This window comes from Setaria viridis, chromosome 9 (genome assembly GCF_005286985.2).
Source record: "Setaria viridis chromosome 9, Setaria_viridis_v4.0, whole genome shotgun sequence".
Lineage (NCBI taxonomy): Eukaryota > Viridiplantae > Streptophyta > Magnoliopsida > Poales > Poaceae > Setaria > Setaria viridis.
In genome coordinates, this window is record NC_048271.2 from 47,065,616 (window position 1) to 47,093,607 (window position 27,992).

The 27,992-nt window shown below is 47.9% G+C and overlaps 3 protein-coding genes across 5 annotated transcripts; 1 reads left to right on the forward strand and 2 right to left on the reverse strand.

The window, feature by feature from the left end:
• Positions 1-13,880: 13,880 nt before the first annotated feature.
• LOC117836771 (probable RNA-binding protein ARP1) lies at positions 13,881-16,457 on the forward strand. 2 transcript variants are annotated; one of them, XM_034716261.2, is made up of 6 exons: positions 13,881-14,218; positions 14,360-14,561; positions 14,667-14,832; positions 15,456-15,495; positions 15,598-15,859; positions 16,080-16,457. In XM_034716261.2, the coding sequence occupies exons 1-6, from the start codon at positions 14,000-14,002 to the stop codon at positions 16,103-16,105; spliced, it is 915 nt and encodes a 304-aa protein (XP_034572152.1). In that variant the 5' UTR covers positions 13,881-13,999; the 3' UTR covers positions 16,106-16,457. The 2 variants fall into 2 exon arrangements, with proteins under 2 accessions (XP_034572152.1, XP_034572153.1); XM_034716262.2 differs by having other exon boundaries at positions 13,887-14,218; positions 14,670-14,832.
• A 909-nt stretch (positions 16,458-17,366) lies between these two features.
• Positions 17,367-20,844, reverse strand: LOC117836773 (probable sugar phosphate/phosphate translocator At3g11320). Its single transcript, XM_034716266.2, has 4 exons — positions 20,072-20,844; positions 19,052-19,155; positions 18,693-18,921; positions 17,367-17,926 (listed from the first exon to the last, which is right to left on the reverse strand). The coding sequence occupies exons 1-4, from the start codon at positions 20,558-20,560 to the stop codon at positions 17,774-17,776; spliced, it is 975 nt and encodes a 324-aa protein (XP_034572157.1). The 5' UTR covers positions 20,561-20,844; the 3' UTR covers positions 17,367-17,773.
• Positions 20,845-24,269: 3,425 nt separating this feature from the next.
• On the reverse strand, positions 24,270-27,912 carry LOC117836772 (arogenate dehydratase 2). Of its 2 annotated transcripts, none has more exons than XM_034716265.2 (12): positions 27,487-27,912; positions 27,310-27,371; positions 27,103-27,195; positions 26,350-26,550; positions 26,176-26,259; positions 25,910-26,005; positions 25,751-25,828; positions 25,555-25,644; positions 25,409-25,467; positions 25,204-25,285; positions 25,050-25,139; positions 24,270-24,725 (listed from the first exon to the last, which is right to left on the reverse strand). In XM_034716265.2, exons 1-11 carry the CDS (start codon positions 27,770-27,772, stop codon positions 25,080-25,082), a joined length of 1,191 nt encoding a protein of 396 aa, XP_034572156.1. In that variant the 5' UTR covers positions 27,773-27,912; the 3' UTR covers positions 24,270-24,725; positions 25,050-25,079. The 2 variants fall into 2 exon arrangements, with proteins under 2 accessions (XP_034572156.1, XP_034572155.1); XM_034716264.2 differs by having other exon boundaries at positions 25,204-25,288.
• Between the last annotated feature and the right edge of the window lie 80 nt (positions 27,913-27,992).

The window sequence follows — 27,992 nt, forward strand, 5'->3', positions numbered from 1 at the left end:
CCAAGAGCGTAAAGACGTAGATAATGGCATCAAATGTCAGAATTGTAATGGCATATTTGTGAATAGGAGAATTGTAATGGTATTTCTCCAAACTCATAAAATTGCAATGGCATATATCTAATTAATTTTTTTAAGTGGTAGAATCTGCTAGTCGAGGCTCAGGATGGTTCTGGGATTTGGACCCCTCTTATCACGAACTTTTACTTTTCGTGTGCTTCTTTCTTTTTCCCCCTTTCCCGTATGAGAAAAAAAAAAGAAAGAGACTTCTAAGTTTTTTCTAATCTGTCCGACAGATATACAACGTTACCTGAAACTGTCACTTATGATGCTACTCGGTTATTTGTGCACATTTATGTGGCGCAATTCACGTGAATGTTAACACGTTGGGTTGCGTAATTTTAAGGTCCAATTATCCGACACTCGTATTTTTTGCTAATTATTTTTTTCCTATAGTAGGTGATGTTATAATTTTGTGAATCTCAAGATTTATTGACCCAACCACTCAAACCCGTAAAATAAATTAAGGTAGTTTTGTTCACCTCTCAACTATAGTAAATGGACAAGAGTCTTCTTCTAGCACCAAGAAAAGTAGAAGAGTCTCATTTATCACGGTGCAGATGTTAGAGCTATGCGTCTTCATTAGAAGATTGTTTCATATAAAGCGTAGATTTTTATGTGCAAGATATGGCTAGTTTTCCAATATAAATTACTGCAACAAAATCGACGGTATGAATTTTACTGGTGTAGCGTCCCTGTTATTCTAAGATGGAGCCAGATCTGCGAAAACTCTAAAACAGAGAATTTCGTTGGCACGTTGTCTTGTCATCTTTAGATAAAAGGTACCGTCAGACTCTGCACGTACGGACATGGACAACGTGGTTTCTATCTTGCACTACGCCAATACTGATGGCCAGCGTACTATCGCAGGTCCAGGACGACTGGACGATCATGCTGTACAGGAACTAGGAAAGCAAAAGCTACGCTTGAAGATGATTTGCTGTCCAATACCGATGGCACGGATTGAGGTTGGATAGCCGGATTTGCGTAACTAAACAGAGGGCGCGGCGGTACACAGCGCGGTCGGGTGGGGATGAACTAACATCACGACTTCCCAAGATCGAAGAAATCCGTGCAACAGGGTGAGCGATAATGCAATCCATCAAGCCATCCCTCTCGCCTGCGTGACAACCTATCTCCACTATCATGTAGCGTGCGTTACCAAAAACGTGTCGGATGCGGGGTGCAGACGGCGGGGCCACGTTCGTACAGGGCACCCCGTCTCCGGTCGCTCTCGCGGTGACGCGGTGCATCGCTCGGTCCCGTTCGGGCATCCAGTATGGCAAGCTGCCAACCCGTTCCAAGCGGGATACGTCGCGGCACGCAAAAAACCCCCCGCGAAATCAACCGCGGCCGCCGCGATCCCGGCCGGGAGGCGGCCACCGTCCCACCTCGCGCTAGCTGTGCCCGTGTAATCCTGCTCCTGCCATGGTCGCGAGTCGCGACGTCCTCCGATCCGACCCGATCCGGCGACCCCACGAGGCACCGTACCGCGCGTATGTACAAACGCAGCCCGTTCGACAAGCAGAAGTGCTCCAAAGCTCCAAATGCTGTACGCCGGCATGCGGCGCGCTCTTCCTCCTGTTCTCCACATGCGGGTTAAGCGTCAGTGTCACACCGCAACGCTTAGCGTGAGTACATGGACGGGTTGGTGGTGGCAGGTCACGGCCTGGTCATCACGGCTGTGCCTGCCGCTGATCGGGCAATGCGGCAGGGAAAACTGTTTGCGAGACTAGTCCGATGAGCCCGTCGCCGTCAATGCCATTTCTAGGACCTTGGCTCTCTCGATTTGGGGAGACCGTTGGTGTGTCAAGCCTATCTGCTTTATGCCGACTCCTTTTGCAGGCTGAGACACTCGCGGGCTACAATTCGACGGGCAAGCCCGACCAGTATTAATTTACCCAGCCCGTCAGCCCGATAATAACAAACAAGTGGCTCGGCCTCCGTACTACCCAAACCACACACATATTGGATCCTCAACTGGGCCACTTTACTTTGGTGGCCGGATGCCAGGATCCTGGGCCTTCTGCCCCGATTGCTATTGACCACCATGAACGTACGCAGTGCGTGTCTTGTCCAGTGCAGCAGGTACCGACCGACTGATGACGACGGAAGATGATGTTGTTCTTTATTCGCTTGCTATCTCGTGCCTCCTATTATCTCTTCTGTCGGGGAGGCACCAGAGCCTGCTTGATCCAAGTGCTAACGGATAAAAGTGGTAAACTTTATGCATTAGTCCATCCAAATAGAAGGGCTAATGAAAAGATTAAACTTTAGCCAACTCCAAAAATACAAAAAGCATTAGCTAGTGGGGAGGAGCTAATGGGGGCTAATGGCTTGTGAAAAGATAAAAAGGGTGAAAGAGAAAGGGGATAGATGGGGAGATAAAGGGCAAAAGTGATATTTTATGGACTTTAACCCTATCCATTAACTATGTCACCAGACGGAAGTGATAATGGGTGGAAGTGAATAGCATGTCCAAACAGGTGTTTTCCCAAGAGAGAGCCCCTGCGTACGATATCGGCATCATGTCGAGCCAGTTCAGACTAGAGAGACACAGGGCTGAGCCTTGAAGAAGAATTTCCATTTGGCGACTGACAAGACGTCAAGAGGAACAGCCTGTTCCAATCGGACCCTGCAGGCTACAACAAGCACAGCATAGCGCCCTGCACGCATGGCGATGTCGCGTCGCGGAAAAGCCACTGACACCTATGACCTAGCTTAGCATCTATGACCTAGCTTAGCACGGAAACAGAACAACCGAGCTAGCCATCAGAGTGGAGTCCTGACCCGCTACTCACCCGCCCAATCCGTCCAAGCATGCACATGTAATCCTCGCGTCATCTCATCACCGGTTAGCGGATCGATCGGCGATGCCATTGCTACCCGCCTACCCCCACCGCTGCCCAGTTCTTCCCCACTGCGCGCCGTAGCCCCTCCTATCCTACCTCGTGCGCGCATGTTGATATGAGACAGTATCTCCCTCCTTCCCTCCCTCCCTACCTACCTACATGGCTACGCGTGCGTGCCTCTGATGTCCTAGTACAATCCTACAGCCCACAGGCCTTTGGCGCCTCGCTGATCATTGATCGCCAGCTTAATCGATGCACACTGCTAAAAAACTCGGCAGTCGTTTCGAGACTTAGTATCGGTTATTTTTTTACTCGGTACTAATGTGAGTATTAGTACCGGATTTAAGGGCTAGTTCCACAGGAGCCCCCATGATCCCATTTAGTACCGGTTGGGGGCTCCAACCGGTACTAAAGGTCACCCATTAGTACCGGTTAGAGCACCCAGCTGGTACTAACTCCCTCTTATAAATCAGGCGTCTTCTTCCTCCTGCTTGAGCCATTTCCTCCAGCTCGGGCTTCATCCATTCATGGCGAAATAAAGGAGGTGCTACCGATTTTGTGGGGATTTCACTCATCCAAGTGATTTAAAGGTTAGAAACATCATCGTCCCTTGATACATGGTTAGTATACTAAGTTTTATGCTTTAGAGCTAGAGTAATTTGTGATTTTTAGAATAAGGTACAATGGAGAAAATTTTCATTTATATGCATGTGTTAATCACAGCTCATATTTGTGATTTTCACAATAAGCTACAATTTTTTGGATGCTATATTTTGTATTAGTCAAAGAAATTGATATGAGGTCACAGGAATAATTTCATAGTTTAGTCCTTTACAAATATGAGCTAAATAAATTAGGGGAAAAATATAATTTGTTCATATTTGAGTCATTTGCAAATATGAGCGAGATAAATTATGGTACATAGAGATAATAAGATGAAATAAAGTATGTAATTAGTGATTTTTAGAATAAACTACAATGGAGAAAAATTTTATTTATATGTTATGTTTGAGCTAAATAAATTATGGGAAAAAAATAATTATTCATGATTTAGTAATTTGCAAATATGAGCTAAATAAATTGTGGTACATAGAGATAGCTACTGCTGCTGGAGATAGTGGCGATGGTGGGGGCGATCGTCGTTTCTCTTGCGGTAAGGGGAAAACCATAGTTGACCCCCATGACAAGCCGAAGAAAATGAGCACGCTTCGTTATTTGAAAAGATGTAATGAAAATGATGTTGCGGTGGGTCAGGAACCTCCTTTTGGAGGTCGTTACGCTCCACCACCAATCCTGAGTGTTTAGGTCCACTGAGTACTACCATCGCAGGAGGCACAAATAAACCACAGGATGAGGCTCGGTCAGTGAAACCTTCATTTTCGCCGCCTAAGGATGCTTAAAGTCCTCCTAGATAGTATTAAGTGGATGGTTTGTCGTAATGTATCATGTTGTTGGGGTTTGAAATTTTAATTTTGTGTATTTCTATATAAACTTTTAGCAATATTTGAGTTTGTCATAGCGTATCATGTTGTTTGGGCCTGAAATTTAAATTTGTGTATTTCTATCTAAACTTTCAGCAATATTTGAATTTAATGGTATTTGTATCATATTTGTTATGTTTCATGTATAATTCTATAATGATCAGAATATCTTTGATTCGGTAATACTTTGTAGATGGATCGGCAATGGATGTATAACGTGGACAAACACTCCATGTAGTACATTAATGGCTTGCGTGGTTTTCTCGATCTGGTAGAGTCCAACAAGCCGCCGTCTGATTTCATTTGTTGTCCATACTTACGCCGCGATCACAACCAAGGGATGTTCGTCAAGAGGAAGGTTACTAATGTTCCATTAACGTTCCATTAGATGATGATGTTTTTATGTTTTAAAACCATTATGCTGTGTTTTATGGTCAAGTAACAAATTAATGTAATAACACATTATAATGATATGTAATGTATTGTGGTCAAGTGATAAAGTTTTGTGGTCAAGTGATAAAGTAATGTAATAATGTTTTATGGAGTTATTAGACAACTAACTTTTCCATGGTTAAAATATTAATTATTTTGGATTTTTAGCACCATTAACTAATAAGTAACAAATTTAGATACAATTAAACAAGTACATGACTAAGTCATGGTAACCATATTAATAACACTATAAGCACTATTTTTCTAGATTTTTTATAGTCGAAATATTTGTTTTTTTTTTCTAATTTTTAAGTTAACATAAGTATTATGAACATTTACAACCTATTACTAACTTAATATTACTATTTTTACTATGTTTGATATTGAAATGCATCTAATATTTTTATTGTGTAGATCTAATTAACATCGAGATAACAAACTTATTTTTGCAATTTTATGTACGTTATTTGATTTACTACGCAATAAATAAATATAATAGCAAATTTAAAAGAAAGTATATAAAACATTTGTCTTGGCGGGAACTGAAATAGTGTGATAGAACCTCTTTAGTACCGGGTGGGGGTGAGGCTCGGTACTAAAGGGGGGATAACACCTCATCCCCTTCCTTCCCAACACTGCGATCATCGTCCCCTTTCTCACCGGATCCTCCGTCGCCGCCTCTCCTCCGCGTCGCGGGTCGCCATCGTAACGCGCCTCCGGCGCCTTCTCCGACACCGCGCACCCCCATTGCCCTCATCGCCCTTTGTCACCGACGCCCAACCTCCACGGCGGCGCCACCCATCCTCCATGCTGGTGCCGCCCCTCCTCCACCGCCGCCGCCCTAGCCTCCTCCACCGTACCGGTGCCGCCTCCACTCCGCCGCCGCTGTGCTCCCGCCCGACATCAACGCCTCCCTGACCCAGCCGACGGCGCCTCCCCCACACCGCCGCCCCTCCACACCGTACCGGCGCCGCCTCTTCCACTCCACGCCAGCCTCCTCCCCGTGGACGCGACGCCGGCCGGCCTCCCCGACACCGGTCCCGCCCTCGACCCGGCTGCCGCCGTCTCCCCCATTCTGCCGCCCTTGACCCATCCACGAAGCGCAACCGGCTGACCGCGGGCTCCGTTTTCTTCGCTGACGTACGCTCGCGGCCGGCCAACGTCATTTTTTTTCTTTTTTTATTTCTAGAAATGTTGAATTAGCTAGAAGATATAGAGAAATTCTTGAATTAGCTAGAAATCCTATTAATTGTAATTTGTACAACACACCTTGTTAGAAAATCATGTTAATTATTAGTAATGTCTAGAAATACTAGAAAATTACTTTGATCCTTTTAGAAATTACCAAATTATTTTAGAAATTGTTTTTTTAGTCGATTATTCTTACAAAATGTATAAATATTAGTCATTCATTCCGTAATCAATTATTGTTGCAAAATATATAAAGTTTATTTTGTCATTTACTAGCATTTCACATTAAACAATAATTGTTGTAGTCATTTATTGTAACAAATTGTATAAGTGTTTAACTCTTTTCTTGTTGTCATTTACTAGCAATTCACAGTAATGTAGTCATTTATTGTAACAAATTGTATAAGTGTTTATTTTTTTCATTTACTAGGAATTCATAATAAATATTGTCATAGTTATTTTTTTTAACAAATTGTATAAGTGTTTCATTCTTTTTTAAGTCATTTATTGTTTGAAAATTTGTATAAGTTATAGTCATTCTTAGAATAATTCTTTTTTATATTATATTAGTTACAAAGGCTCGATCAGAGGACGAGCATGCCCGATTGGATGAGAAGTACGTAATGGATTTGATTGCTCAAGGTCGCACGAACGATCCACCAAATGAAGAGGTCGATCGCAGCCAGAGTGACATCTACCTCAACATGTCTAGTGATGGCAATGAGGAGCAACCAATTGCCGAGGGAGGCTCTGATGGGCAACAAGACGAGGTACATCAATTATTATACGTAAACATGATTTGAATACTCTACTTATCAAGAGTATTGGGAATTAATAGTTCTTTTGTTTTTCATCCATCTAGATCGAGCAGGTCTAAATGGAAACGAGACCCGAAGAAGAAGTTAGAGGACATTATCATGATCACGGAACTTAACGAAGAGGGTGAACCAACTGCTGCAAACAATGCTAAGACCAAATTAGTGAATCAAATTGGATTTCTTGTTAGGGATAACATCCCAATAAGCTTTCAGAATTGGAAAAGTCCTGAAATCGATGAGAGCATGATGCCCACAAGCACAGTCCCCGAGCGAGAGAAGGAAATGATATGGGAGCAAATAAAAGAAAACTTCACGTTCGAAGGTGTAGATGAAGAAAAAGTGAAAGATTGGGGCTTTTGGAAGGGTGCAATTACTTTTTAGATGTACAAGAATAATCTGAACAAAGACTACATAAAGATGGGCCTTGCATCAGATTTCACGAAGCACCCCAAGTTAAGAGATCATTAGGATTCATTTGTGCAGTTCAAGCAGTTGCAAAAGAGCGCTAAGGCAACTAAAACCAACACCGACAGTGCTCGTCAGAATAAATACTTTCATCGTCTTGGCCCAGGATGTTACAAGAAGGGGATCATGAAATAGCAGAGGATGGAAGATGACATAACTGCTAAGGGAATAGTACCGACGACTCTCAAATGGTCGGAGGGAGCAAAGCATTGGTATTATGCTCATGGCGGCACGCTCAATCCCGAAGATGGATCATTTGTATTCTGCCAAGAATTAAGAGAAGCGGCTACGAGGCTTGTTGAGTTAATAAAGGCTACGGCCGATCTTTCGTGCCTGATCGAGAGAAGGACGAGCTGACTATGGCACTAGGTAATTCAGAACACCCTGGACGTTGCTGAGGTAAAGGAGTAATTCCATGGAAGTTTGACTTTCGTGAGTACATTGATTCCTAGAGAAGTTGCTAAAGAAATAAGGCCGAACACGGATGACAGCTACGAGAGTTGCAAGAACACGTAGCTTTGACAAAGGTAAGAATGGAGGAAGCAATCGACCGACGTGTGGCTCTAGCTCTTAGCAAACAAGCTAGTGAACTACCAGCTGCATCATCAGGGGCTAACATTGACGTAAGCCCCTCTCAGCGTCGAAGCAGCTTCGCTTCCAAGTAAGCCCCAACTGGAGGATCTTGTGACATGGTTGAGGACAACCAACACCACCCTATGGACAACATAACTCGGAGGGTCCTTTGTGAGCTTGTTACTCCCGTGACAAAGAAGCTCATCGTGGTGGTTTATGGTGTGGGTGAACAATCGACACAAAGCCAAATAATTCATGGCGTGAAGATTGCAGCTCGCGGTTACGCCAAAGGTGGAGTGGACCGTGTGGTCGACGGTTGGGATGACTTCGAACTAGAGGTACTTGGAGGTGATGGGGAGAAAAATCTAGGAGAAGCCATCCACGGTTGGATTCTATAGCCCAAGCGCTACATAAGGATTCCGCAATCAAATCCCCCGACCTTGGGATCATCTCCTCAAGGCTCAAGGGCAAGATCACCTACGCCATCTGCCAGGGCACCCTCTCCACTGGATACTCCTGGTTATCATGGTTGATCGAAGTATGATCTGTATCCTGGACTCTCTGAGGAGATCAAGAAATCAATACACCGACCTCATAGACCATGCTTGCTTCCGTCAACATCGCTCAGGTGAATTCAAGGAGCAACTTCATATCCACTCTGAATTCCCAATATGTATTGAATTTGCACATCTCGTGTCACTTCCTTGAACACAACAAATATTTCATAACTTCTTTTGCCATATATATATATACACACACATATATATAAATACATACATATATATACATATATATATAGTGTTTGAGACAGAATCTGGGGAATAATTTATGCAGATACTACGTATGTGAGTTCATCCATGGCTATGTACGTCCCAAGCGTATAACTGACCTACGTATACAAATTTCTTAATAATAATTTAGTTCTAATTGTGCAAATCCATTGATCTAATATAATAACCTTTACTAATGACATAGATTATGCACATGAAGCAAGAACTCCTCGAGACGGAAAAAATCAGGGCAATTCAAGAATAACTCAGTGGATTTCTTTTGGACGAGGTAGTAAATCTAGCGGGAGAGTTCCATAATGATGGATCAAATCTGCATCACCGTCAGGACTCGGGTTCATAATAGTTGATTCAAAATGTTGAACTTGGAGAGTTGATGCAATGTAATATTATTCATATATTTGTATGCACAATATATCTATGTATAATATTATCTCAAATGTAATATTGTAGATCAAATACAACTTTATATATATTGCGTATTAGAACTAGTATACCTAAAGGAAATAAATATGAAATACTAATATAGAATAAAGAAACAAAAATGAAAATGAGAAAATAAACAGAAAAGTACCGGTTGGGGAGAACAACCGGTACTAAATTGGCTGCCACGTGCGACATGGCCGAGTCCAATTTAGTACCGATTGGTCTCCCTAACTGGTACTAAAGGACCTATTTATTACCGGTTATTTGAACCGGAACTAAATGACTTATTTTAGTACCGACTTAGCAATACCGGTTGTACAATTGGTACTAAACCCGGTTTGAACCCGGTACTGAAAGCTTTCCCCAGCAGTGACAGTCGCTGGTGCCCGGGAATAATCGTCGTAGGAATGAACTCGAACATTTTTGCAGGTATTGCGCCGGATGTTTCTAGCTCATCGATCTTAAATTAAGGACGGCTGGCTACTGACAGCCAGATTGATAGGCCGGATCGGAGTACATACAGTACAAAATAAACTCGCGCGCGCTGATCCACCGCGGCCGGTCCGTCATGTAGCCCACAAAGAGCCGGTTCGTCCGCGGGCAAACAACAGCGAGTGGCCATGCCACGCCTGCTGCGGAAACCGATCGGCGCCAAACATTGGCTTGGCACTTTGTTGTTTACCGATCCTTTGCAGGCTCCCTCGAGGGTCGAGGCACGCACCAGCTGCTGTTACGCTAGTTGCGCCATGAGTTCGCGTCTACTTGGCTGCTTGTTTACTCGTCTTTTTCTCGTACCCGACCGCGTGGAAGCGTGCCGTCGTCGTCGTCGTGCACCCACCAATGCGTGTTCGTACTTGTGTGGGGGCGGATCCATCCCATCCTTGGTCGTCGAACGTGGCAGGGGGTACTGGCCTAGCTAGGTGGGGGGCCTCAAAGCGACACCGGTTTTGAGTTGCATCCGCCAACGTGGTGGCATGAATCGATGGATGATGCAGACACGCGTGTAGATAGATGATCAAAGTATATACATGATCTATCAGGAGCAGAGAGACAGATGGTCTCCAGATGGATGCCTTCACGTCCATGATGCCTGCCGGCCAGCTCGCACACGCATGTGCACCATCTGGTACGTGATCGATGGAGTTAAAAGGCTGGAGAGGGCAGAGGCACTGCTTCGACGTGTGGCCATGCCCGTGGGATCATCATACGCGTTTATTTAAGAGACATTATAATTTAATTGCGTCCATGATACCTTTTCTTCCTCGTCAAGCTTCTTTGTTCTTAATTACTAGCTTTATTACTGACTGGAACAGTTACGTGCGTACTTACATACGTGGTTACATTAAGTTGCAGCCAGTGCCCAGTGGATGTACCTGTCAGTCAGAAGTGTTTCAGAGGCTCTGAACTTAAACTACCTGCTCACTTTGGGAGTTTACTTTGGAGCTAGCTAGCTAGCTTCTCAGCTGTATGCACATATAACAGAATAGTAGTTCAGGGAAATACTTTCATACACATGCAAAAACGCAGCCTTTTCAGCTTTCAGAAGCTTAGCAGTTACGTACCAGTACATGCTTCGTTAGCCGTGTGAGCCGCGGAAAAGGTTCACCGCCGTGCAAATTGTGGAGCACAAAAGTTACCGCGTGCATGCCCAGATAAGAAAGAACTAATACACGGGATGGGCCATCAGCTGTCCGTTGTTTACGTAATGCAAAGTTGCAAGACAAAGCAATGCAGCATCGATCTCTGCCGCCTGCTGCGTCCTGGCAGCTTTACTATAAACCCCATCTGATGATGATTACCCTGGCGTTGTTTAGCGGGAGCGGCATTCTCTCTCCAATCCTCTGCCCTTTTCCTTCCCGCCAGCTCACGGCTCAGGTCTTACAGCTAGCTCCCAGCCCGGCCCTGTCCCTACCGTGCTCCACGGCTCCTCCCGCGAGAGCAGTCTCCTCCGATACCCCGGTCCGGTCAAACCTACTACCGTGATCCATCGATCGGTCTCCAGACTCCAGAGAGTGCAGCGCAGTGGCAGGGCAGAGTCCGCTAGCTAATCCAGCGCTGTAATGCCCTGCCGGTGCCGGGCCACCGGTCCGGTCCGGGCATGTGGACAGGAGTTACAGTTGTCCACGTTGCGGCCACGCAGGGCAGCAGCGGGTGGGCGGACTGAGGGAGGCCAGGGAGACGACGAGGAGATTCTCGCGGCCGGGGGAGCATGTGCCCCGCGCTCCCGGCCCGGCTGCCACTTGCGGTGTGCGCCTTGCCGCGGGGGACGGGTGGATTCCCGCGATCCTGCCCATCCCCGGCGCGCGCTGCCGGCTGCCGCGCGGCGGCTCAGGGCGCCGGCCGCTGTGACTTGTCTGGCGCGGAGAGGAAAGACGTTAGATGTTGTCACGACTCACGTAGTACGCGCCCGTGGGCGGTGGGCTCATCGCTCGTGGATCTGGTCTGCTCATCAGCTGGTGCACCGGAGCCTGCTGCACTGGCAAAGCATGCGACGCGATGCTGCAGCTGCTGCGCTGATGTCGGGGCCGCCACCACCCACCACCAGACGTGACGGCTGACGGGGTGTTGGTGTATGGGTGCAGGCAGGCATGGCTGACGACCCCGGGAGACTTGCTATTTTTAGGAGGCTAGCCCCTGCCTACATTTCTGAACTCTGATTGAGTTGTTTTTGGTTGCTGATATTGCCTACGCCCCCCTACTCGGTCAGAATAATGTCGCTGACCGATCATCGGAAGGCGTAAACTGGTGGAGAAGTGGCATGGACTGATTGGCTAGACGAAGAGATTCGCATGTACACCAGCGTCCATCCAACAGCTACAGCGGCGTTAGATCGCGGTGACAGAAAAATGGCATCGAGGTAGACATCATAGACGGCAACCACATGCGCTGCTGATTACAGTCCGAATCAGCGTACGTACTACTCCAAGACTGTATCGTCGTATCTTTTTTTTTCAGAGGTTGTATCGTCGTATCTTTCTGATTGTACGATGTAACTCTTTGCTACGCTGTTAACAGCAGCTGCGCTGTGGTCAGTCGGTGCCATTTTATTCGATTCGTCACGTACACAGACTAGCACCGAATTAGTCTGAGGAAGAAATTCGAGATTCCCATCTGAGCAACGGCATATCAGCATGATCCCTTAGACAATTTGTCGGCTCTCTTGACTGGCTCATTGTGCCTTTTAATTATTTTTTTTTGTCAAATTGCCAAAAAGCCCAAAAGGAATAACCTTGCATGCCCTAAAAACAAGGTCCGTCGATCGGTCGAGGTCGAGGCCTGTAGAGACGAGAGGAGGACGGTCACGCGAGGCGTTCCGGGACCGCCTCTCACGTGCCATCGTCGAAGGATAGTTTCCCGGGACCGCGTGCGGGCGTACGTCGCAGGCCCCGCGTTGGCGTCACCCACCGGAAGTGTTCCCCCGTCGATCTCTGCTTTTGCGCTGCCTTTGCCGAGCCAGGGCCAGGCCAGTGCCGCGCGGCGCGATCCCGAGCTGTTGCGAGATCCCGTCCTGCCTGTAGCGGCCTAGCTAGCGTTCGGGCCACCTCCCGGCAGCAGGCGATTGGCGCGGCGTGCCGCTGCCCTTTTCGCGACGGACACCAGCAGTTGAAGTGCCACGGACAAGATGAACAAAATGTAGGTCTCACGAAATGAATCTGGGGTCTCACGGGCATCTCTCGGAGCCTTGGGATCTCTCGGAGTAAAAAGGCCAGCTGGCAGCTCCGTTCGCGGTTGAAACATATGGCCTTTTGCCTGGAGTGTGTACGTCATCAGCGCAGACGTAGCGGCTGTTGTCAGTACGTATAAAACCTGCGATGCGCGCGCGCGTATACGAGTAATCGTACGCAGCGTAGCGTAGCTTATACCCTGTGGTCACGGCCGTGTATACTTCTGGGTGTGTTAGTCTCATGTTTTCCTGTCAGGAGAACGGTACCCTGCGCTGCGCCATCACGTGCTATCGTTTTGCTATAATGCTATCGATAAGCGATACGATGTGCCTTTTCTGGTGTACCGTGTACGCTAGTGTATTTTCCCATTAAGAAATACGCGTCGAGCGGCTTTAAGACTGCCAGTGTACAGAGTATAATACTGCTACTACTTGCGAAGGATAAAGGAAACGGAAAGGATTCCTTTTCAGATGGGCTTGCTAGATTAATGCGATTTGTTAATCAGGCAAGGGGATGCTGCTGAGCCTGATCGGCATAGCTAGGCGAGGAAAGGGGCGAGGGGAAAGGAAAGGCGTCAGCACGTTGTGTGGTAAAGGCAGAACTGCAGCTGCGAGGCCACTAGGCCAGCTGTTCCCCCACCCGCTCTTACAGCTCGCCCACCTCTCCCGTCGCCGATCCGTTTGGCTTGGCTGGCCACTCGCCCATCTGTTCTTGTCTCCGCGCCCCGGCAGGGCTGTAAACAAACGAATGATTTCTATTCAGTCTTACGTTGCATTGTACTCTACTCACTGTTTGAGTTAGCATGTAAGTTGCACTGCGTGGAATTACTCTCTGCACGACGGTAAAAACATTGTATATATCTCGTTGATTAACCACGAGAGGGACATGGTTAATCATGCTTGGAGGGAGAAGACGACATGCAGGCCTTTTCTGTTACAGTTGCAGTCTTGCAGAGCTGCTGGTGAGGGGCAGAGAGAGACGACGAGACCACAGGTCGCCGGGGCAGAGGCCAATTGTGGGCAGGCTAGAGGACCAGGCGGCAGACTAGGAGTAGCTCTCCTGTTTCCGTTATCCGCCCGCCCAACCACCACTCTCCCTCCCACGGAATTACAAACTCCGCTCTATATAAAACCCCCACACCCCCGCACATCGCCCAGTCGCCTTCTTCCGCATTTGCATTCCACCCCCCGCGCACATCTCGCCGACTTGCCGTCACGAAGGACGCAGCGCCGCGGCCCGGCAGGCAAGGCAATGACGATGATGGCGCCGCAGCCGCAGCCCCTGCCTCTGGCGCAGCCGCCGGCGGCGGCGGCGTTTGGCGACACCACGCTGACCAAGGTGTTCGTGGGTGGGCTGGCGTGGGAGACGCACAAGGACACCCTCCGCGAGCACTTCGAGCGCTACGGCGACATCCTCGAGGCCGTCATCATCTCCGACAAGCTCACCGGCCGCTCCAAGGGCTACGGCTTCGTCAGTGCTCCCTCTCCCCACCCTCCCTCGTCCCTCCCTAGTTTAATTCATGCATTGTCGCATGGAGTCAGTGGCACTGGCATTCTTCTTATGACGCGCGCGCGTCTGATCTGAAACCTGGTTGCATGCGTGGATGGGCAGGTGACGTTCAAGGAGGCGGACGCGGCCAAGAAGGCGTGCGAGGACGCCACCCCCGTCATCAACGGCCGCCGTGCCAACTGCAACCTGGCGTCCCTCGGCGCCAAGCCGCGGCCCCAGCCGCCGCACCTCCTCCGCCCCTCGCCGCCGGCCACCCCGGCGCCACACGCGCCCGCGCTCCCGTCCCCGCACCAGCCCGCTCCAGGTACAATATTACCGCGGTTACTGCTAGCTACTCCTAATTACTGCCGTTAACGTGGGTACTGACAAGAGATCACGTGTGCTTGGCGCGAATTCACCTGCGCGGCAGCAGCCATCGCGGTGGGGTCCAGGGGCGTGTCGCCGGTGCCGTGGTACTACCACCCCTCCACGACGCCGCCTCCGCCTCCGCCGCCGCCGGCCGCCCACTACGCCCACGGCGCGCACCAGCAGTACCACGGCGTGCTCCCCTTCTACCCCGCCGCCACCACCTACGGGTACGTTCGCGCACCCCCCACGCGTACTAGCTCCAAATTCAATTTCCCCGCGCGCGATAGCGCCTTGGAGAGGCAAAAAAATTTTTTTACGATCCGGCGTGCGCGCGCCTCGAGCGCCGCGAATTGTCTGCGCGGCGCGCGAGGCTACGAGGATTTCGTGTCCGCCGGCGACCCGCGCGCAGGCAGCAGCCGCCGGCCGCAGCGCGGCGGCCGAGGGGCGGGCGGGCCCGGTAGTCAGGGGTAGGCGCGCGCGGGGGGACCGGTAGCGTGGGCGCGCGCACACATGGCGTGGCTGCGGCCGGGTTCGGGGCGCGCGACGCGACGGGACAGGCGCGGGCACAGGCTGGACCTGGGCCGGACCGCGCGCGCAGCCAGCTGCCTCGTCGTGCTCGCACGTGCCCACGTGCCGGCCTGCACGGCGGCAGGAAAAGAAGGGGGGAAGTTAAATAATTAATGCTACTGGCCATGTGTTAGGCCAAAGGACTCAGCTCAGCACCGTAGTTAAACGCTTAAACTACACATGGATCTGTTGTTTTTTCCTTCTGCCATGTTTTACCGGGTTAAATTATGTGTGCCGCTGGTACTTATCGATGTGTGGTTTTGTGCTACGCGTTTCTGTTCAGGTACTCGCCGAACTACGTCGCTGACCTGAGCTACAACGCGGTAAATCACCTGATCCCTCAGTTTTTTTTCCTGCACTAAGTAATAATGTTACTGCCTGATTGGGGGGCTATATGCTAATCACAATGTTCTTTGGGGGTGCAGAAGCTAGGCCAGGCTGCGGCTGCGGCTGCCGGCACGGCCGGGTCCTACATGCAGGGGCACTTCACGTACCCGGCGGCGCAGGGCGGCATGGTGGCGCCCAACGGCATGATGCCGGTGTACCCGTTCTACCACTACCAGTACCACGGCTCGCAGGGTCTGGGCGTCCCCGCCGCGCACTTCTTCCCGCCGGCCTCCGCGGCCGCCGTCGCCACCGTCCCGGCCATCATGTCCAAGCCCACCGTCATGGCCCCTCCTCCCAAAGGTATCATAGCACCACACCCCAAATCAAACCAAGCTCCGTAGCCAGAAGTCGCGTCGCATGTGCGGCCGATCGGGCATCAACCGGTGCGGCTTCGCATGTGCACGGTGCCATGACATGCTGCATTGCTGCTGCCGTGCCGAGTTGGCATGGCAGACACACGCAACTAGCCTCGAGATCTCGTCCAGCTAATGGCCTCATCTTTTGTACTGTGTACCCGCAGTGGAGCAGGTGACGGGTTGCAGCTGAAGGCAAGGGCGCATGATGATGGCTGGCTGGCTGGCGACGGTGAGCGGCGGCAATGAAAGGGGAAAGGAGGCCAAAGGGTGCTCTGGGTTTTTAACAGGCTGCACATGAAGGGTGTCGTCCGTCTGTCGGGGGGGCCGAAGAGAAGGCCGCCGCATTGCATTCGTTCAATTCCCTCTCTCTCTAACACCGGCAAGAAACCAAAAAAAAAAGTCTGTAACAAATGATTCGATTCGTCTCTCGTTTACCACCGTATTTTTCCAATGGTAAACCCGTTACCAGTGTCTGTAGTAGAAGTCCGGTCGCTGCAGGGGACAGTGAACCTCAATAAAAATGTCATAATCTTTCGTCGTCATTCCTGGTTCTTGTGTGCTTGAGCAGAATTGTATTTCGGCTCGTTGCTCTTATCTAGAGTGCAAAGGTTAGCACTTAGCACAGCTAGAGACAGATTTTGCAACGAAGAAACTGCAGGCTGCAGATGGCTAGAGTGACCAGAAATGACAGAATCTTTCCCTTCAGATATATCGACACACTACAAGAATTCCAACTGTCAGCAGATACCTCAGTAGAGTATGTAGCGACAGCAGGACGTTTACATATTCCATAGGATTGCAATTACAGACCGCAGGGAAGGCATCAGTCTAAAAAAAACTGACTGAATTCAAAATGGCCAGAGATGACAGGTTCGCGCAGTCTCGAATAATTCTCCATGTGCAGAGACACAGAGTGATCGGCACCAGATCACCAACCTGGAAAGAAACTCGAGCATCCCTATATACAGATAGGACCAAAATCAGAACATAAAAGCCTGAAATGGCTGAAGTTGCTCTTTCATTTCCTTGTACAGTTGTCTATTTTGATGCCCTTCCCAGTACATAAACGAAGCCTTTTTAATTTCCTTCGCACTATCGGCAAACAAGCCGTCCTTCAGCATGGATTCTCAGCAAACGAGATGAAAAAGGCAAAAACTTGGCAACCTCCTCGCACAGCTTCCGTTCGAACAAAACTCTTACGTCCAAAACAAGCAACAGCTGGCAGTGTTCATACTTCATCGCATCATTCATTTGAGTCTACGCCCAAACATTTGGCGAATAAAATGATAAGAAATCCAAGTGAATCATTTTACATCACACGATAACAATACTGACGCCAGCAGCAGTACTGTCGTATGTAATTTTGAACCAACAACATAGATTGTATATTGGCAGGCATTTGATGAGGCAAGCTATACATGGCAAGTTTGAATCACCAACAGTCAGCTATGTGAGCTTAAATTCAGTGTCATAATATATTAGAGGTCCTGGAGCAAAGTTTGGTACAGGCAGTCTTCAGAGCAAAAGAAAATGTAACTTACAATAGCAGATGAATAGAAGAGGGGCAATTTCCAAGAACTAAACGTATTAACCAATGCTGGCAGTGTGAGCCACGGTTCTCTAACACAAAAAAATTATATTCCATCCATCATCACCATTAGCAAAACAAAATGCCTCCCAGATGCCAAGGGAATACTACAGGTATTATTGGACTTCTATCCTCAATGTCTAATCGCTGAGGCGCCATACGACGCAGGATTTGTTGCGACCACCCCCGATGTAGTTCCCCATCATATATTAGCTCTGGGCACTGACCGGACAAAGAAAGGATTGCCATATTTACTGTCTTCTAGGGTGCTCACGGCTTGTTGCTGCGCTTTTTGGACTCACTGTAAAGAATAACGCCTATAACTGTGAGAGTGTAACCGAGCATTCCTGTTATAGACACAGGATTCCTGAATATCATAATTGAGACGACAACTGCCACAGCACCCTTTGCATTTCCAAGAACCTGGGGAGACATGGATGTCAGATCTCTTTTAAAACATAATTCTAAGGATTTTAATCCAAAATTTTAAAACAAAACAAGGTAAGGCAAGATGGCAAACAAATAACCTTATACCACGTGGTCCATAGATCAATATAAAGCAACATAATGATGTATGTGTCTAAAAGATAAGAGGAGTAGAAAGCTTGTTTCACATAGGTTTTGGAACCCGTACGAGAGTAAGGTATATATGTTAGTTTTCAGTAATAGATTTTCACCAGATCTCCAAACAATTACGGACCAAAGACATTCAATTTTCACATTCTAAACAATTCACTTTCCAAATATGTTTCAGTAAAAAACATAAAAGGCGTACGCTATTAGTATAGCAATTCTATATTGTAGCCAATCACAGACCCAATCTGAGTCATGTACATTTAAACTAGGCACTTCTAGCTATATACTTGATCAAGACAACACATGTGTGTGTTTTAGCTCAGCAAAAACAGGAAATCATAATGGTTTAAAAAGGTGGAATACTACTCGACACTTATCCTAGCATCATTCCCCAACCCATCTTAAATAGCGTGGATCAAAATAAAGGTGCGTTAATGTGGCACATGCAGGACATGGATCATGGATAATTAATAGATGTAACTTCATTTTTTAACCTTAAAACTTTCAGCAAGAAAAGCCAAATGCCAAACTACATCATGCACGCAACAACACTCTAATTGAATAAACCTCTGTGTAGGAAAGCTGAATTCATGAGTAAGAAAGCATTTGATACCTGTAGAGTCAGTGCACTAGTATGCTTGGTCACCAAGAAATTGGTCAAATTGACAAAGTATGCCAAGCAAGAATTGAACAATAGCAACCAAACAATCGTGAAATCCTTTTTAGCCAGCTGAATTGTAACGCCAACAACATTATCCTCCATAAAGATAGTTGCAGGAAGCAAGAGAATAACGGCAATTGGAGCCATGTACAATAACAGATTCATAGAATTAAGCTTCTCCCTGTGAGATATCAGTACAGAGAAACACTCAGCATCCACATAATGCACAAAATGAAAGTAATATATGAAACCAACACAATCTGTATATAATAGTGTATAGCAAATACATATAAAAGGGAAAATGGAGTTACCCCTCAGAAGACAGAAGAATTCCTTGCAAAACTGTCTTCAACGCCCTTGCTGCAGTGGCTCCTATGCACATGATGAATCCAAACAGATGAAAGCTAGGCTCACCCTGGAAATTTGATTTGCATGCTCCATATTAGTTAGTGTTAAAAACTTCAAGAAACAACTATACTTAATACATAGTAGCGTGCATGCAAAGTTCTAGGTTCTCGACTCACAATTTGAGATATCCATACTAGTGAGAAACCTATACCTCCTAAAAAGCTTTCTCACAGCAACCATGTATAGCAACAACTTGCTATACTGAGATGCTGCACATGAAAACAAGATTCCGCACAATACTGTTATTAGGTAAATGCCTCCAGTAGTCATCAGACACTTTTCTAATCTAGTATGTTGTATTGTACAAACTAAAGCTATAAGCCTATAACACAATGCAGTACATATTACATATAACGCAAGAGTTTCAACTTAATAATGTGTAAAGCATGAATATTTAGCAATCCAATTTCAAAATATGAAGAACTTTCCCGTGCATCAAATTGAACCTACTAGGAAGAAGAGATGTGAGCTTTGAAAATTAGGCTAGCACATCCACAGTTTCCATGCAAGATTTATGCGGAAAAACAAACTATTCCTATTGTACTTCCTGAGGAAACAAATTTTTAAAAATGATTTCCCTCTGATAAAGCTCAGTCAACAGGATTACTCTCCGGCTGATCACGTAGATGGTGAACAGCTGTTATGAAAGTTGATCACTTGGCCCTAAATAGCCAGCCCCTGAATGGTTTCATCTGATAATCCCAAAATCATATTCCCAACGAAGGGAACACCATCCAATGAACTGAGGCTAGATGCCTGCCATTTCACTCCAATTACAGTTCGATGAGATCCACCTCTCATCGCCAGCTCGACCCCACTGTTGCCAAGCTCCGAGCCAGGCAAACCAGAATTCCCCCAGATCCAACCCCAACTTCAACAGATCTACCGAAACGAGAGATGAGGCTGAGCAGGCAGTAACTTACGCCGCTGGCGATGATGACCCCGGTGACGACGGGCACGAGGGTGAGATAGGTGACCCATGACTCGCGCTTGACGGTCATGATGTACGCGAACACGGCGGTGAAGAAGGGCGTGGTGGCGCCGACCGCCTGGTTGAAGGAGACGGGGAGGTAGCGCAGCGAGACGTTCCCCGACACGACGGAGCCGCAGAAGACGAGGCTGAGTGCGGCGATCTTGGCGAGCTGGACGCGGGAACGCACGAGCTGCATGGGCACGACGCGGAGCCAGGCGATGGCGGCGTAGGAGAGCAGGGCGCAGGCGGACATGTGGCACATGGTGAGGAAGATTGGGTACTTGAAGCCGTAGTTGCTGAGGAGGTACTTGTTGAGCAGGAGCACGCCGATGTTGGAGGAGTACCAGGCGCTGACGAGCCCCACCGTGAAGAAGCGCCCGGTCCCCGCCGCGGCCCCCGCGCCGCCGGGGGACGGCGTGGCGCCGCCCTTCGCCGTCATGGCTCCTCGGTCGTCGCCGCGGGCGCCGGCAGCACCCCAACGCGCGCGCGCAGGGGGGAGGAGATCTGGGGAGGGAGGAGGTGGGAATGCGTGCGGGGGTTGGGTCGGGTTGGGTCGCAGTTGTGGTGGTGGGTTTGGGCTTGGGAGGCGTCTGCGTGAGCCTCTGCGTTTATGGGAGCGGGGCGGGAGACGGAGACGCCCCCCTCTGTCGGTGGGTGGACGGAGCTAGGGGAACGCAGCGGACAGATCTTTTCCGCCTTCTCTTTCTGCCGTGCTGTTCTTCTTCTTTTTCATATTGATTGGCAACTCGGCATTTGGGGTTGGGGGGTTTCAAACTGGCAATGCATCCTTTTATCATTGTTATCCCCCGTGCATCTGAGCTACTAGATGGCTATAAACGTCGTCTACATCATCATACAGATAGAGGTGTTGGATATAAATTCATTTTCAAACCGTAGGAATAAATTGTTTTGAATGAGGCTTGCACTTAATTACATCTTGGGTAAGGCCAGAAAGACGAAAGCCATTTTTCTATTTTTATTGCCATTGTCAAACAATCCTGAGCTAGGTTTTAAAAAAAACAATCATGAGCTTTACCGAGTTCAGAACTCAAATAATGGTAGTTGTTTTTTTCTGCTGGAATTCTGGTTTGCCAGATTCAGAACTATATAATGTTGTTGATATGGAAAAATAAATTAGGTGACATAGTTAAAATTGCCCACTTAGAGTTTCGCGTATAGCTTTTATTACAGTTCACGAGCACATCAATTTAAATGAGCATCACGAATCAAATTGAATGTGTTCCATCTATTTATTTTTTCCATCTAAAATCACTACGAAAATGTTGTTTTGAAGGTGGTGCAGTGTTGTTACCATACTGGTAGCTATACGTTGTTTTGGCAAAAATAATCGTAACCAAGAATAAGATTATATTACAAGCCAGCCTCTCGATTTAAAACTAGCTAGCAGCCTCCCAACGATCATCACTCCTAACTACCTACTGCTCCACGAGATCTACACAGGTGCGTTTGGTCACAAGTTTGGCAGGTGGCAACGACTTGGAAGTCCGTTCGGCAGCCGAGCATGACAGCACCGGCCGCTCGGAAACCCAACCCCAATTCCCGTACTCCGCTGATCGGGTCCTGGTCTTTCGCGAGTAGAAAATAGCCATACCCCGATTGCGAGGCGCGACGGCTACGTCTACTACGCTTCGCTCAGCAGAGCAGCCTGAAGGAGCCGAGCCGGGCACGAGTGCGGCTCTACCTGCCTAATTCGTGGACCCGGTCACCCGGTTCGGTGGCACTGGCACGGGCTCAGCACGAGCGCGTAGCAGCAACGCGCCAAACTCTTGCTCGGGCTGAAGACTCGGTTGAGCAAGAGACAAAACGCCACGCCGAAGCCGACTACGACCCAGACTCGAGGCCCAGGTTACGGTGTGACACCTCGCTCGGTTTGCGCGTGCCAGCCAGCCATCTGGACCCTGGAGGAAGCCAGGAAGGTGCCTCCCTTGCAGTGAAGGACGCGAGTTTTAGCACTCAACAGTGACGTGTCCGAGGCCGTCGTGCTCGCTAGTACTGTAGTAAGCCACGGCCTTTGGTGATGTGTTGGCACATTCGTTGTTCAAATTGTTGATAAAGAAAAGAAGGGGGAATAGGATCGGAAGAAATTGTGGCTAAGATCGGTGAGATTTCGGCATCAGAAAAGGCAGACGAAGCTTGAGGGAGAAGAGGCATATTCCGAGTGCTCCCCGTTCCGGAGGAATGGGTTCTCTTCATCCTACTCATCGCTTTTTGGTGTGATGAAGTGGGGTCAGCTCCAGGCTCGGATCAAAGCAACGAGAAGAGAAAAAGGCTAAGTGTGCTTACATCGTACGACAATCAACTGGGAAAGAGGGCACAAACTGTACGCAAACGTGGGGAGACCATTTCATCACGAGATCCAAAGAAATTAGGCCATCAGGCCATGTGCATGAGCCCGCATTTGACAGTAAGCCGCCGAGCCGTTGACCGAGTTTTTCCCAGCTCCAAATCAAGCCTCCCAGTTCCCATCTCCACACGTTCAGGATTGCTGATGCCTCCGATTCTGGGAACGGATGTTACACGAGGGGGACCGGTTGACACGTAAGTCATTAGGAATCTGGTAAGTTCTGACATATTATTTGACCGTCTCTAAAAATAACCGGAATTCCAAGACAGAATCAACCGAGGCCGGAGAGCACATGGTAGATCTTGCAGTAGAGAGCACAATCATATAGTAAGCGAGGAACGCATGTGGGGTTGCTCGAATGTTTCCGCCAGAAGAATGACTCCAGAGGAGAATATTCTCCAGCTCTGCAACTATACTTAAATAACAGCAGTTACAGAGTACTAGTAGCAGGCGCTAAACTGGAGTCAACATCCCGGCAATTACTTGGTAGGAGGTAGGGAGTAGAGTATAAAAATAAGAACGGACCCATTTGACCTGGCACTGATGGCAAACAGAGGGATGTTTGGTTTGCTTGGCTTATTTTTAGCACGTGTCACATCGAATGTTTAGATACTAATTAGGAGTATTAAACGTAGACTATTTACAAAACCCATTACATAAGTGGAGGCTAAACGGCGAGAAGAATCTATTAAACCTAATTAATCCATCATTAGTAAATATTTAATGTAGCAACACATTGTCAAATCATGAACTAATTAGGTTTAATAGATTCGTCTCGCCGTTTAGCCTCCGCTTATGTAATGGGCTTTGTAAATAGTTTACGTTTAATACTCCTAATTAGTATCTAAACATTCGATGTGACGGGTGCTAAAAATAAGTCAGTGGAACCAAACCAGGCTAGGACCTCAGAGCTCAAACATTTCTTCCCCACACGGAAAGTTAGGCCCAATCAGAACTGCTGACGGGCACAGGCATTGACCCTCTCGAAAGGGCTCCAGATAGGTAGTGTTTGGTTCTGGGGTCGAAGTGGGTTGGGTTGGAGCCGACCCACTTTGACCCATGTTTGGTTGGAGACGGTGGGGGTTAGGTTCAACCCAGTAGAGTAAAATTTCTTGTAGATCCGAGTTCATCCGATTCCTCAAAAAACAAGGAATCACCCCGACCCACTTGAACGACGTCCGCGTCCGTTTCTTCTCGCGCTTATCCGGCCGCGCACCCGACGGCGCCTTCCGCCCCCCGTCGCCGGTGCCGCCCTCCACTCGCGTCGCCCGCCGCCCGCCCGACGCCGACGCCGCCCTCCGTTGCCGCCCTCCACTAGCGCCGCCCTCCGCCCGCCCGATGCCGATGTGACGGGAGGTGCGCCGGGCGAGCTCGAGCCCCGCCGCGGCCGGGCGAGCTCGGTGGGGAAGGAGGACCTCCGGTGGCGGGGATGAGGCAGCGCAGGGGGGCGGACCACCGGCGGCAGGGAGGAGGACCGCCGGCGCGAGCTCCCCTCAGTGGGGAAGGACTTGTGGGGAAGAAGATGGAAGGTTGGGAAAAAAAGAGAGAGGTTGATAGGTGGACCCCACAGCTGACAGGTGGGGTCCACAACTAACGGTGTTAAACAGATATCCATCCCAACCCACTCAACCAGCTCAACCAAACAAAAAATTGGGTCCAATCCATCCCTCCAATCAAACAAGAGATGGGTTGGCTCCAACTCAGAAAAGTGGGTCGGCTCCAACCCAACCCACATGGTTCCAAAACCAAACGGACCCATAGATGAACATGGAAACACGAGCTCTTAGGAATTATGCCACGATACTATATTGCACATGAAGGAGACAGATTGTTTGCTACTATGACGACCATTCAAATAACACAATTACACAAAGAAACTTTTCATGCAGCAGGGCCGTCTAAGGAACCAAACTCTAGTAACAGACAAAACAATTCTACTATAACTGTTTTTTCACCAACCAAATATCCAACCCTTTGATCTCTATATGCGTTCTAGCAGGCTCCATCATAACTGCAGATAGAAGGATGACAGCTCTTTAAGGTATCCTCCTCGCATAGAAGATCACCAGCAAAAGATGCGATTTTCTTCCCAGTATCATAACCAAACGCATGCCTCATATGCACCTTTCCTACAGTTCTAATGTAGATATGCTTATTTGCTCCATCAAAATTAGCATCACCCTGATAACTGCTCCTGTCTTTTCAGCTGGCTGCCCATTTCCCCTAGTTTCTACAATTCCTGGATTACAAGACAATTGCGAGCTAATTAGATCCTTGAGGAAATGAATCATTAATGTAGCGATAAAACTTTCCATATACATAAATTTAGTACTGTATTTTACAAATGTATGGTTCCTTCTAGAATGGTTTGATTTTGTTAAAGACCCAATTAATGAATTAATATAATTAAAACTAGGCCTTATAATGCCAAACCTGTGACCTTCTAGAGTGGGCCTTATAATGGCACGTTTTTACCAATTAAAACTGAAAAAACATTGCTCTTCTTTCCTGTATCATACAATAGCCAACAAACCGATAGCAGAAACGGATATTCATTACTCACCAGCATGTGATGTGCCGAAGTACTTGCTATCTAAGGTTCGTTCACATCTGTAGGATAGCTTCCCAGGACTCTTAAAAAGGTTGCAAACTCCTGTAAATAAAGAAACATGAGCACAGTTCTCTTTGACCATATTTTACTAAGCAAGAAAGAGCACCTTCAAATTTCCAAGAGCATTCTGAGTTTTTGGATCAGCCATTGAAGCCTCAAGATCAACATAAAAGAGATAGTCGAAGTTCCTGCTGCAACCAAGGATTGAATGGGTTAGTGAGATATTAACAGCATAAGCAATGCTGATATTCATGTATAACTGCAGGAAGTGAAATTGAATAATTTAGAAGGCCACAGGTTTGGCATCTAACTTTATGAGACAGTCATCAGATACACGAAGAGGCCTTTCCTTGTGTGGACGACTTTCAATCTGCAAATCCATTAAAAAACAGAGCACGCACAGTTTATTATTTCTACAGAATGCATGCGAGTTACAAGACAAGGTTGTTGGCCAGACCTTTGTGAGGTTGATTTCCCTCAGTGCGAATACAGCAAGTGCTTTGAAGAGCTGCCCAGGTCCTTCTTCTAGTGAAAAGACTATGCTAGTCTGAAAAAAAAGACCATACAACAGATCAGCTGGGTTGTCATAAGGTGAGGGTCGGATCCAAGCAGCTAAAATAAAGATGGAAAAGAGTTTGCAGAATAATTTGTACCTTGAAGGGTTTATCGGTGCGAGGTATGATGGGTTCTCGAGCTAGCATCATAAAACGGGTGACATTATCTTTGTCGTCCTAAAGAAAGTGATAGACTAATGTTGAGAACAAATAGAACATTTTCTGTTATTTTATTATTTTAGCATGAACTCACTGTACCTGAATATTCTCAGCAAGAACGTCCAGTCCATACAATTTAGCAGCCAATGAACTAGCAATAGCACCAGTGTCCTGGAGCATTTGTTCTGCAACAAACTAAGAAAGAAGAGTCCTGTTATGATTAAAGACAGAGAGTTCACTTGAAGAGTAACTGAAATCACATTCTGTCTCAAAAGTCAAAACAGAAGTTGCTAAAAGAGAATGAGGAAAACAGAGATATGTGCATTAGAAGGTGAATCTTCCAGGTGAAGAAAACATCACTCTACCTTTGCTGCACCAGCTGTGTCATCAACAGCTTCTCTGTGCTCAATTCCTAACCCTGTCAATGTGTGCTCACATTGTGCAAGAGCCTAAGAATAAAAAGAATGATATGTTGGCAAGTTTACATCCACAAAAAAAAGGATAAATAGTATTAATGCCAGATCAACCAAGCTGTTCACCTGGGGATGACTCATAGCACTTTTAAGGTTTTCAATCTCCACACCAGGATTGGCTAACAAGCAATGACGAACTGCAAGGCGAACTTCTCCAACAATGTGCAAACTATGCCGAAGCAAAAGGTCATAGTTCCGATGTATACTACCTCCCAATGAATTCTCAAGTGGCAGTACAGCCCTATCAGCCACCCAGTTTTGAACAGCCTGTCAAAGGAACATACATATAAAATCTGTCGTATCTATTCCCTGCGCTACAACACCTTATTCTATGTATTGAAACAAAATGGCAAAATAGAAATACTAAGCATCAATTGTTATTGTATTTACATTAGATATTAACCTCTCTTCCAAAATAACAATTGGTTTTAGAGAAAGTAGATTCTGTTACATAAAAAACCTACAATTGTTAAAGAGGTGCTCCCCTAATAAGATCAGATACACAGGTTTTGGTCATTTCTGGAAGTACAATTAAATCATTATGAACAAAATTTGCTGCCAAGAGATTTTCCCCCCAACACAACACTGTTCAAATAAAGCAACAACATACGCATATAGTGTGCTAGTGCGACTAATTATTGTGTTCAACTAAAGCAACATGGAACCAGTCCAATAGAGTGCCAGTATTTCAATTTCTTGATGCATTTCATAAAACAAAACATTTAACCATTTCCAATTTGATGTCCTTCTTCCGGAACCGCAATATGAATCAGCAAAATGAATAGGATAAATGTTCCAACAAGCAACGCCCGTAGCTACCTGAAATGCAGTATCGAAGTGCTCGCAGGGCACAGTCTCACAATTCGGGTATGCCTTCCTTGCTGCCGCCTCACTGTACGCCCCAGGGCAGCCCTGAATCAGACACCAGAACCAAACTCAAACTCCCATTAACATTTTTGGAGACACACACAGGCACAGAGGGAAATACGAAGGAAACTGAAACAGCAGACGCGTTTAGTCGAGCACCTGGTAAGCAACCTTGAGCCCCTTTCCATTCACTTCCATGACGTCCGCACTTGTGAGCGGCCCTGAACACAATTGAAAATAAAATAGAATAAATCCACAAGCAGCTAACGCGGAATCAAGTGATTAATCAAACCCAGAATCAGCTGACGCAAGCGCCACCGCGCCTGAGAAACTTACGACGCAGCCAGTGGGGATCGCGGGCGCCGGGGACGGTGAGGCCGGAGACAGGCACGGGCGGGCGGCGCAGCCCGTTAACGTCCACAGACTCGACGCCGTCCACCACCGTCCCCCGCGGTGGCGAGGTGGGAGAGATGGAGATGGAGTTGGGTTTGGAGCTGTCACCGTTGGCGGCGGCGCTGCATTTCAGGGTGAGGGCGGGGCGGCGGGAGGACGGGGAGGTGGCGGAGTGGCCTCGGGCCCGGGCCGGGAGGAAGGGGAGCCGGAGGCAGGCCGTGGGCGCCATTGCCGCCGCCGCGCTGCGCGCGCAAGGGTTATACAGCTGCTCGCCGGCTTCGCAGTTGCTCACACACGAGACGAGAGGCAGCGGAGCCAAGGCGTGGAGATTTTCTTCTTTTCCCGGCTCGGTAATGCCCTAGGCTGAACGGTGTGTGCGCTGTGCGCACGTGCTTTTCGTTCTCGGGCTCACGCCGCCGACACAGGGACCGGACCTTGCGTTTGCGTAT